The 12,064-nt window shown below is 44.8% G+C and overlaps 1 protein-coding gene across 1 annotated transcript in view; it reads left to right on the forward strand.

Moving 5' to 3' along the window:
* Nucleotides 1–9,244, forward strand: part of CEP41 (centrosomal protein 41) — a 33,393-nt gene extending 24,149 nt beyond the window's left edge. Inside the window, exons 7-11 of the mRNA XM_067469361.1 lie at nt 623–774; nt 2,026–2,093; nt 2,588–2,702; nt 5,116–5,334; nt 9,024–9,244. Of these exons, the coding sequence (XP_067325462.1) occupies nt 623–774; nt 2,026–2,093; nt 2,588–2,702; nt 5,116–5,334; nt 9,024–9,181 (712 nt within the window). The 3' untranslated portion in view covers nt 9,182–9,244. The remainder of the gene's footprint in view (nt 1–622; nt 775–2,025; nt 2,094–2,587; nt 2,703–5,115; nt 5,335–9,023) is intronic.
* Nucleotides 9,245–12,064: the final 2,820 nt, after the last annotated feature.

Genomic DNA, 12,064 nt, shown 5'->3' on the forward strand with positions numbered 1-12,064 from the left:
TTTAAGAATAATAATAATAATAATAATAATAATAATAATAATAATAATAATAATAAGCAATTAAAAAACTTTCACACCTAGTTCCAGCAGACAAGAGTCCTTTATCTCACCCTGGTCATTCCACAGATATATAAACCCTTTTTCCTAGTTCCAACAGACCTCACTACCTCTGAGGATGCTTGCCATGGATGCAGGCGAAACGTCAGGAGAGAATGCCTCTAGAACATGGTCATATAGCCCGAAAAAAACCTACAACAACCCAACTAAAAAACTGTGTTAGTTTGCCTCAGTGAGAGAAAAGTCTCATTGTGTGAGAAGGCCTCACACTGTGAGGTAGGCCTTAGCCTGTGAGAGAAGCCTGTGTGTGAAGTAAGCCTCGGTATGAGAAGGCCTTGTGTGTGAAGCTCCAGAGTGAAGGGCTCATGTGTAAAGCCTCATGTGTAAACTTCTAGTATAAAGGCTGCGGTGTGTAAAAAAGCTACTGTGTGGATCTCCAGTATAAGTTTGTTGTGAGAGGAGGCTCTGTGAGAGCGAAGCTGTTTATTTGCATGACGAAGAAGCCCAGCATGGAAGCAAATGTTCCTGGGGCTCTTTTTTGTGACACTCTTTCTGCTCCTTGCAGTGTGATCAGCGGTGTAGGTGAGCTGGACCTGGGGAAAGATTCCCCAAAGAAGACGGATACGTTCGCTAAAGATGGGCCTTACCCCGACTGCCCCTTCCTGCTGCTGGACGTGCGAGAGCGGGATGCCTATGACCAGTGTCACATAGTGGGAGGTGAGGGCGACAAAATAGGATCGTAAAATTGTTGTGCTGGAAAAGACCACAAGGTGCCATGCAGAAAGACACAATCAAAGCTCCCCCAACAGATGTCCACCCACCCACTCCATCTCAATGACACATTCTTTCAAATATTTCAACATGATTCTCATGTCCACTGTCTAACTAGACCTGTGGAATATGCCATGCATGAATCAAGGTGTGTTGGAATTTATGCTTTGATGGACATTACCTCCTTTGTGAGATCTAGGCAATGTATTCCGTTGCTTTGATGGCAAGTTGATTTATAACATGGGAGATATTCTTACCTTTATTTCCACCTATAGAATTTGCTACATACAGGCAAATTAGCATATAAGCAAATTGAGACCTGCAGGCCCCATCTCTGTGTACGAACCCACACGATCTCTTCGATCATCTGGAGAGGCCCTGCTTGCACTCCCACCTCCTTCGCAGGTGCAATTGGTGGGGACAAGGGAGCGGGCCTTCCCAGTGGTGGCCCCCCGACTCTAAAACTCACTCCCCAAGGACATCAGGCATGCCCCAACGTTGGCAGTCTTTAGGAGGAGCCTGAAAATGTGGCTGTTCCAGTGTGCCTCCCTGGAATAAGGAAAAATTCCCAGCAATATGTCCTCGGAATGCACTTTACTATTGAATTAGGTTGGACTGCACTCCCTCATTTCGTTTAAAACCCTATACCAGATATATCCTACCTTGTTCATGCCCAGCATTTATTTTTTAAATTTTAAATTATTACATTTGGCCCAGCCATAGATTTTTAAATCCTTGTGTGTTATATTGTTTATTGTTTATATGTGATTTATATTAATTGTATTTATTGTTTTTGTTTATTGCTTTTTTGTTTTATTGATGTGTTGTTGGGCTTGCCTCATGTAAGCCGCTCCGAGTCCCTTGGGGAGATGGTGGCGGGGTATAAATAAAGTTTTATTACTATTATATCATTATATCCGCTTTTGCAGCTCTTGAAGAAGGATGGGCACATACCTGAAAAGGTTTAGGGCAAACTTCGACCCTCCAGGTGTTTTGGACTTCAACTCTCACAATTCCTAACAGCCAGTAGGCTGTTAGGAATTGTGAGAGTTGAAGTCCAAAACACCTGGAGGGTCAAAGTTTGTCCATACCTGCTTTAGGGCAACCAGCTAAATTTGTCTTCTTTCTTTCTGTGGTGCAAAGTGGCACCCCAAAATAAATACTTGTCAATTAACACTTGTTTTATTGCTTTGGCAGCATACTCCTACCCCATTGCCACACTCTCCAGGACCATGAATCCCTATACGAATGACGTTTTGGAATATGTATCCTTTGGCACAAAGAGAATGAGGTTCTTTTCTCCACCAGCCGAGAGGTTTAGGTCGAACGTTTAGCTTGTTCAGCTGAGCCACTTCAAAAGAAGGGCAGAAGGCCACTAAGACCAAAAAGTAATACAGTTCTGCAATCACAATAATGTAAATCATATCTATGCTTATGATACTATAGCATCCAATGTACTGGCATCTAGTACAAAGTATACTTCATGCAATTCTCTAAACCTTTGTTGACATTCATGTTTTCCCTACGTGTCTGTGCTGTGAATGCGCACTAATGGTACTCTCTCTGAGAATTCTCCACTTTGCAAAACTTACCATGTATCAACTACATGTATTTCAGGGAACCTTGCTCTTTAGTGTCCACTTCAAAAGAAGCAATCATTACTGTTCCATAACATGTATTTAGGGAAAGCTTAGTCGATAGGCTAATCACTTCGGGTGATTAATACAACAGTATTAGCTTTAACATCTACACCAACCAGAAAAATGCTCATGGAAAGATCATCATCCTCTACGATGACGACGAGAGAGTGGCCAGCCAGGCGGCCACCACCATGTGCGAAAGGGGCTTTGAGAACTTATTCATGCTCTCTGGAGGTAAGACAGGCTGGGATAGTCTTGGAAATTTCCTGCTTCCCTTTTCAGAACCAACTTCTTGCTTTGATCAAACCACAGTAGGTTAAACCACAGGATCAAACCACAGGAGGGTTTGGTGGGCGTCGATAACCTGGAAATATTATTTATTTATTTGCTATATTTGTATACCACCCTGCTCAGCCCTCAGGCAACTCAGGGCGGTTTACTGAGGCAACCTGTGCCGGCAGGACGGAAGACCGACAGGTCGCAGGTTCGAATCCGGGGAGAGGCAGATGAGCTCCCTCTATCAGCTCCAGCTCCTCATGCGGGGACATGAGAGAAGCCTCCCACAAGGATGATAAAAACATCAATTCATCCGGGCGTCCCCTGGGCAACGTCCTTGCAGACGGCCAATTCTCTCACACCAGAAGCGACTTGCAGTTTCTCAAGTCGCTCCTGACATGACAAAAAACAAAACAAAAACATCATAAAACATTTTTAAACATTAATACATAGTATAAAACCAAACAAAAGTAATAAAAACATACGCCATTTGCATCTCCTAATTAATCTCTTCGTCCAGTCATTCCACATTCCTATGCCTTTTACACTGCATTTTCCAACGCTTGCTCGAACAGCCAGGTCTTGACTCTTTTCTGGAATGTTCAGAGGGAGGGGGCTGATCTAATGTCCCTAGGAAGGGCGTTCCATAGCCAAGGGGCCACCATTGAGAAGGCCCTGTCTCGTCCCCACCAAACGTATTTGTAATGCAGGTGAAATTGAGAGCAGGGCCTCCCCGGATGATCTTAAAGTCCTAGAAGGTTCAAAAGAGGAGATGCGTTCGGACAGGTAAGTTGGGCCAGAACTGTACAAGGAAAAGGGCGCCATCATCATTTTTGTGCTTGTAAAGGACCAAGGATACACCAGCAATATAGAATTAATGCAGCTTAAGCCAAGTGTGGGATAGTTAGCTGCCTTGAGACCCCATAGGGAGAAAGGCAGAGTATAAATAAATAAATACAGTTTAGATCAGGCCTGGGTAAACTTTGGCCCTCCCAAGTGTTTTGGACTTCAACTCCCAGTAGGCTGTTAGAAATTGTGGGAGTTAAGTCCAAAACACCCAGAGAGCCAAAGTTTGCCCAGGCTGATGTTACGGTTATGTCAATCCCTTATGCAATTTTTTCCTGAGGTTCTTCTCTAAGTAAAGAGTTGTTACCCCTTGTGAATAATGGCAATCCTATTGTACCCTGAACACAGGAATTCAAATTTAAAAGTTTGAAATTGTGTCTAATGTTAATGTTTTGTATACTATGATGATAATTATAATCACCCCACCTGGTCACCCACCAGCTCAATAGATATCTTGAGCAATGATTAATCGATTTGCCCCAAAGAAATGGGAAATTATTGTTTCCATTTGATGCTTGATGTTTTGTCTTATGTCTGCTATAACAGGCTGTGCTTTTTATTTAATTTTAGTTTGTTACGTTACAATTCGTATTTATGTGTTGGGTTGTATAAATTATGTCAGTATGGATGTATTGTTGTATTCGGGCATTGAATGTTTGCCTTTTATGTTTGGAATCCGCCCTGAGTCCCTTTGGGGAGATAGAGCGGAATATAAATAAAGTTTTAATATTATTTTTATTATAAGTATAAAAACAATGTATTTTTCAATTATGTTTTCATGTGCAAGCTTCCTTGAGCCACAGGTTTGGGGGAAAATGGAAAGTTTGTAAAGAAATATGATGATGATTTCGTAGCGGCAATAAAAATGATAGTGGTGGTGATTGTGGACTTCTCCAGCTTCCAGCACAAAAGTAAACCCGGGGTTGCCCATGTAGATGTTGTTTGGAGCTTCATCCCAACCCAACGCATCTTTAGCAAAAGACGTTGTATCAGGTTGGAAATGCTGGATGTCCAGGTGTCTAACCCAGTGGTTCTCAACCTGTGGGTCCCCAGGTGTTTTGGCCTACAACTCCCAGAAATCCCAGTTAGTTTACCAGCTGGTAGGATTTCTGGGAGTTGAAGGCCAAAACATCTGGGATCCCACAGGTTGAGAACCACTGCTTTAACCTCTACCAATCCCGCTAGTGGTGGAGAGTGGAAGCTGCAGTCCAGCAAAACCTGGAAGGCTAGTGTTGCCTACCCTTGTGCAGTGTCCTTGCTACTTAGCATGTCTAGTATAATAATCTAAAGCAGGCATGGGCAAACTTTGGTGGCCCCCTTGATGTTTTGGTAGGCTGTTAGGAATTGTGGGAGTTGAAGTCCAAAACACCCGGAAAGCTGAAGTTTGCCCACGCCTCTGATCTAAAGCATTCTTCCAACATTGGCTTCCTGTTGATGGCACCAGACTTGTGGTGTGAACCTTGCCAGGTGTTCCTTTGCCAGCATCTTGTCTTTCTCTCGCCTTATCCCCTTCCTCTTCTCCCAGGTCTCAGGGTCATTGCCCAGAAGGTCCCCGAAGGCCTGGTGACGGGCTCCTTCCCTGCCTCCTGCCTGGTGGCTGCCCAGTCGGGGAGCGCCCGTCGAAGAAACACCCCCAGGCAGCCCCCGCCCCCTCCAGCTGAGAACAAGTGGAGGTTTACGGCTGAGGATCTACAGAAGATACAGTACTATCTAGAAGAAGAGAAGCTTCCCACAGACACTGCCAGTAAGTACACCCCCAGAGCAGTGTTTACCAAAAATTGACCCTTCAGGTGTTTTGGACTTCAACTCCCAGAATTCCTGACAGTTGGCCATACTGGCTAAAACAGGCTGTTAGGAATTGTGGGAGTTGAAGTCCAAAACACCTGGAGCAGCAATGCACAAAGTTTGCCCATGCATGGTCTAGGCTTCATGGAGCTGAGCTTTCAGAGGACACTGGGTTTATAATGGACTAGGAAAGTTTGTAAAGCACTAGCTTCACTACTTAAATGTCCATTATCATAGTTTATGCTGAGCTTTTTAAAATAATATTTTTTCATATTGATTTACTATCAATTGTGGGCCCCGTGGAGGTGCAGTGGGTTAAACCGCTAAGCTGCTGAACTTGCTGACCCAAAGGTTGGTGGTTCAAATCCAGGGAGTGGGGTGAGCTCCCATTGTCAGGCCCAGTTTCTGCCAGCCTAGAGGAAGATGCAGAAGATCCAAAAGATGCAGAAGATTGAAAAGGTACAAATGTGAGTCAATCAATAGGTGCCACTTCTGCACCCCCCCCCCCTCCCCCCAGAGTTGGACTCGACTAGACTTAATGTCAAGGGAAATCTTTACCTTTACCTTTTACTATCGATATAACTGTTGCACCTCGGCTAGACTTCACCCTGCTCAAGTACTCACCAGGAAGCCAAACATAGTAATAAACAGTTTATTGATAAAGCACACACAGTAAAAGAGTAAAAAAAAAAATCCAAATTTGTAAAGCTAGAAAGAGTCTCAAAGGCCAGAGATAATCTCCAATGCAAAGGTTAAAGCATGAACATTAATCCCAGGGTCATGGAACAAACATGAGCTTGATTAATCCAAGAGACAAGGAATAAAACATGAGGTTGAGCCCATGGTAAAATCCCCAAGATTGGTAGCAAAACTTGACTAGGGAATTTGGCTTGAATCTAGGATAGGACCAGGAACAAAGCAGGAGCTTTTTGCTCTATTTGCTACGTTGCTTGATCTGAGACCTAAGAGCTATAGTTTCCCTAATTAAGGACAGCAATGCACGAAAGCATTCCGTTGGCCTTGAGAAGTCTCTCTTGGCCTCGGCCTCCTTTTCCAATGACTTGGCTTGCACCTGAAATTCTTCCCCCGCAGGAGCACCCTTGATTCTCTGTCCAACCCCCCCTTCCTCCCTTCTCTGCCTGTCAGCTTCTAAAAGAGTTTCATTTTCACACAGAGAATCAACCAGATCCCCCTCCATTCTCCCAACCAGCCAGGGAATTACCATCCTGTTCTAGCATCCCATCTGTCAGAGCACCTCCAGAAGCATCAGGCCCCACAGGCCCTGCACCCCCAAACCCCTCACCATCATTTCAGCTAGCTGAACTACAACAATACCATTACCATGTCACAGTAAAAAAATGCATAAAGCACAGTATATGTTGTGACTCAGCTGGACTCACAGAGTGATGGTGTCAATGATTTTGATGGGGATGATGAGATTCAGATTCAGAGTAAGGATATTTATTTATCGTGTCAGGAGCAACCAGACATTTGTATTACATTTTTAACAAAACAAACAAAAAACAGACAAAACACAAAGTTTGCAAGCTTGGTAGTTGATTAGATGTCCTTTGACCAGTATCTGGCCACTTGGAGTGCCTCTGGTGTTGCTGCAAGAAGGTCCTCCATTGTGCATGTGGCAGGGCTCAGGGTGCATTGCAGCAAGTGGTCAGTGGTTTGCTCCTCTCTGTACTCGCATGACGAGGATTCCACTTTGTAGCCCCATTTCTTAAGGTTGGCTCTGCATCTCGTGGTGCCAGAGCACAGTCTGTTCAGCGCCTTCCAAGTCGCCCAGTCTTCTGTGTGCCCAGGGGGGAGTCTCTCATTTGGTATCAGCCATTGTTTGAGGTTTTGGGGTTGAACTTGCCACTTTTGGACTCTCGCTTGCTGAGGTGTTCCAGCGAGTGTCTCTGTAGGTCTTAGAAAACTATTTCTTGATTTAAGTCATTGCCGTGCTGGCTGATACCCAAACAGGGGATGAGCTGGAGATGTCACTGCCTTGGTCCTTTCACTATTGGTTGCTACTTCCCGGCGGAGGTCAGGTGGTGCAATACCGGCTAGACAGTGTAGTTTCTCCAGTGGTGTAGGGTGCAGACACCCCGTGATAATGCGGCATGTCTCATTAAGAGCCACATCCACTGTTTTAGAAGCGACCAGAGTAAGGATGTTCCTGTGTTAGACGAGGAGGACCAGGACCAGGGGGCAGAAGTTCAGTTGTTTCCCACAGCAAGGGTTGACGCTGGGGAAAGTGAAACTACTGAGAGTGAGAGCCAGGTGCCTGATGAAGGAAGAGAGGATGCAGAAAGGGAAGATAGTTCTCAGCCAGCTAATGAGGGATTTGACCTTGATGGGGCCGGTGGTTTAGATCGAGCTGATCGATTGAAATTGAAAGTGCAAAGGAGTGTCAGGATCGCCAGGAGGCGAGAGAGAGAGGCTCAGGGCCATAGGAACGTCTTCATGTTGTCCAAAGAGTATTAAACAGACTGTTTGAGTGTGCCTCAGTGTCAGAGCAACTTCCCGCTTCAACCAAGAGACTTTGGATTTATCTTGTAGCTTTTCATGCTCATGTTTCAGGACTTTGTCGTGTTCTCATGGGACTTTGCCTTCCTTATGCCTTCATGGATCTTGTTTGCCTATGTTACCTTGGATTGCTTTTTGAACGTTTTATCTTTTTTTTAAAATAAAACTATAAAGACTACTGCTGGTGTGTTCTTTGGTGTCGTAAGCACCTCTACTCTGAGATGCGACACTATATGAAATATGAATCCCCTTCTCTGGAGGTTTTTAAGCAGAAGCTTAAATGGCCATCTGTTAGTAGTGCTTTGATGGTGAGGTTCTGCCTGGCAGATAGGGGTTGGGCTGGATGGCCCCTGGGGTTTCTTCCAGCTCTTTGAATCTGTTCTACAATTGTGATGATACCCTCTTTAGTGAACTGGTAAAAATAGACTATTTTTAAAAGGCAGAACTTAGAATCATAGAATCCTAGAGTTGGAAGAGACCTCATGGACCATCCAGTCCAACCCCATTCTGCCAAGAAGCAGGAATATTGCATTCAAATCACCCCTGACAGATGGCCATCCAGCCTCTGTTTAAAAGCTTCCAAAGAAGGAGCCTCCACCACACTCCGGGACAGAGAGTTCCACTGCTGAATGGTTCTCACAGTCAGGAAGTTCTTCCTCATGTTCAGATGGAATCTCCTCTCTTGTAGTTTGAAGCCATTGTCCTATTGTGTCCTAGTCTCCAGGGAAGCAGAAAACAAGCTTCTCCCTCCTCCTCCCTGTGGCTTCCTCTCACATATTTATACATGACTATCATATCTCCTCTCAGCCTTCTCTTCTTCAGGCTAAACATGCCCAGCTCCTTAAGCCGCTCCTCATAGGGCTTGTTCTCCAGACCCTTGATCATTTGAGTCGCCCTCCTCTGGACACATTCCAGCTTGTCAATATCTCTCTTCATTTGTGGTGCCCAGAATTGGACACAATATTCCAGATGTGGTCTAACCAAAGCAGAATAGAGGGGTAGCATTACTTCCTTAGATCTAGACACGTGCTTAGTGGCAGGCCTCTAAAAGCTCAGTAGCGCAATTGTCAAAGACCCTTGCCTGGCTCATGTCTAACTCTGTTCCTCCTCCTCCTTCTCCTCCTGCAGGCCGTCTCAGCCGCGGCTTTTCCGCTCGAGATGCCAAGGCCACCACTGTCCGGAGCAGCCAGAACCTGCCCACCTCTGCCTCCGCCGCCAACTCGGCCGTGGCGCTCTCGGCCCGCTCCCTCAGCAGCTGCAACCTGCAGAGCAAGCCCTGGAGATAGCCGGTGTCTTTTACCCCCCGCTGAATAAAAGAGAGCCCCCTCCCTGGGGCCCTTTGATCACTACAGCCCGTCTTTCGCTTTTAGGAAGGTGGTATGCAAAGGACAACAAGGTGGAAGGGGAAGGAGGAAGGGTGAGCAAGGAGGAATTGACCTCTCAAAGGGGGAAATGCCATCGGTAGGCAATTATGAGTTGGGGGGGATGACCAAGCAGAGGAAACAAGCCGACTTTTTTAGACATCAGTGTTCTGCAACACTATTTGCTCATGTTTTTTGGCACATGAGAAGTAGAGAGATTGAAAATACAATTTGGATTCTAGAGGGAAAAGTAAAGCAGGGAAGTATTAAGTGTGGCCAAGAGGGAGATGAGTTAGCACAAATGTAGTCAGGGCATGGATGCATAATGTCAGTGTTCCATTTTGAGACTTCTACCAGAGCATTGTTTTTGAATGTCACTTCTGCACAACAGAGGAAGGATGTGACCCTTTCTCTTTCCAGTCTTTGACCATTTGGACCCAACCTTTGTTCTTACTGTGATCCTTCCAAAGACTGTGCATTTGTACAAAGCACGAGGGAGAGAGCGTTTCACTCCATAGGGGACCAAATCATGAAAATGTATTGTCGAGGGCTTTCATGGCTGGAATCACTGGGTTGTTGTAGGTTTTTTCGGGCTATATGGCCATGTTCTAGAGGCATTCTCTCCTGACATTTCGCCTGCATCTATGGCAAGCATCCTCAGAGTCACCTCACTACCTCTGAGAATGCTTGCCATAGATGCAGGTGAAACGTCAGGAGAGAATGCCTCTAGAACATGGCCATCTAGCCCGAAAAAACCTACAATAACCCAAATCATGAAAGATCTTGATTGTGTGTAAAATTTTGTGGAGGGTGACAAGGACCAGAGCAGCCACTCATCCCATCATCAAGGTTCATTTATTTCCCTCGAGAAGACGTCTGCTCGCCTGGATTGTAGTCGAGTGAGCCCATTTCATTCCATTTTATAGTTTTTCTGTATGTGGTATTTGGTATTTCAAAACGGTCCTTCAGCTCACCATGGAACAAAATGTGCATTTTCCCCTGATGCAGTGGTTGGCCACAATCAGGAGCAGAAGCACATGTGGGAGGGTGGAAGTGCTGCTTTTTACACCTTTGACTTTCACAGTTTATTCCTAAATGGATTTCCCACCAGCTGCTTCCAGTCTTGTGAGAGAAAACTATGGACTAATAGAGGCAGATTATGGAGAGTGAGTTTGCCAGAAGGGAAAGAGGTTGGCTTCCCATACTTCTTTGGTCAATGTATTGTTGAAGGCTTTCATGGCCGGAATCACTGGGTTGTTGTAGGTTTTTTTGGGATATATGGCCATGTTCTAGAGGCATTCCTTCCTGACGTTTCGTCTGCATCTATGGCAAGCATCCTCAGAGGTTATGAGGATGCTTGCCATAGATGCAGGCGAAACGTCAGGAGAGAATGCCTCTAGAACATGGCCATATAGCCCGAAAAAACCTACAATAACCCACTTCTTTTATCAACTAGTAAGAAGAGAGAGAGGCTAGAAGATATATCATGAATATCTACAGCTTGTTTGTCTTGATGAGCCCATATAATAATAAACTTAATAATAATAAACTTTATTTGTATTCCGCCACCGTTACCCCGAAGGGGACTCGGGGCAGCTAACATTATTTATTTATTATTATTTATTTACAGCATTTATAAACTGCTTTTCTCACCCCTGGAGGGACTCAAAGCGGTTTACACACAGATGGCAAAATTCAATGCCTTGCATTGGGCACCTGGCATGATGCCAATACATAACAGTTACAATAAAAACCACAATTAACATAAATCAAACAATACATCAACAGCATTAAGATAACAAAACAATAAAACATGACGCCAAGCCCAAAGATACAATACAGTAAAATAAAATACAAAATGCTGGCAACAAAATTTCATCAGAATAAAATACATAAAGTAGCAAAATAAAATAAAAGGATATTGATGTATTGTCGAAGGTTTTCATGGCCGGAATCACTGGGTTGTTGTAGGTTTTTTCGAGCTATATGGCCATGTTCTGGAGGCATTTCTCCTAAGAAGAGAAATGCCTCCAGAACATGGCCATTTAGCCCGAAAAAACCTACAACAACCCAAAGGAGATTGACATATATAAAATCAAACACAATGGGCAGGCCAAATGGACGAGGTTAAATGATAAAACCCTGGTTGAGGTAGGAATAGAAAGTGTGTAATTGAGAGGAGCCCAAAAAGGATGAACAGTAGGGTTAGATTGTCAGTTTAGGAAAAGGGAAAGTGCATCATAGGGGCAACACTGTAGATGGAACAAGCAGAACTGGGACCAATGGTCACTCTTCAAAGGCACATCGGAAAAGAGCCAAGTTTTCAGATTTTTCTTAAAGGCTGCTAAGGTGGGTTGCTTCCATGCTGCCCGTCTGGCGCAATGACGTCTCTTTCCGATGTGAGTTACATTGAGAGTTGGCTGTGAAGAAGGATACCTGCCATCATCTCCATTGCGTTTCTGCCGTGGGATCATCCATCCATCACCTTTCTGGTGAATCCCGCCAATGGCAGCACATCCCCTGTATTTTCCAAACAGTTCTCTCAAATGTCCAGTTTCAACACCAGGCAGGCATGGCAGCCTTTCTCCTATCCAAGTGTGTTGCCTGCATGGTGGATTTCTCCTCTGCAGAGGTCAATGGATGAGCAGCACTGACTGATCCTGCTTAGCTGAGCGACGATAGAGCTTACAGCTTCTTCCTGCTAAGCCTCTCTCATAAACACACAGTGCTGTCTCCAGGGAAGGAGCTGCCTTTCCTCTTCTCTAAGCTGTAAACCCATTGAGAATCCCCATAGATGGGACCCTAGTC

This window comes from Anolis sagrei, chromosome 5 (assembly GCF_037176765.1).
Source record: "Anolis sagrei isolate rAnoSag1 chromosome 5, rAnoSag1.mat, whole genome shotgun sequence".
Lineage (NCBI taxonomy): Eukaryota > Metazoa > Chordata > Lepidosauria > Squamata > Dactyloidae > Anolis > Anolis sagrei.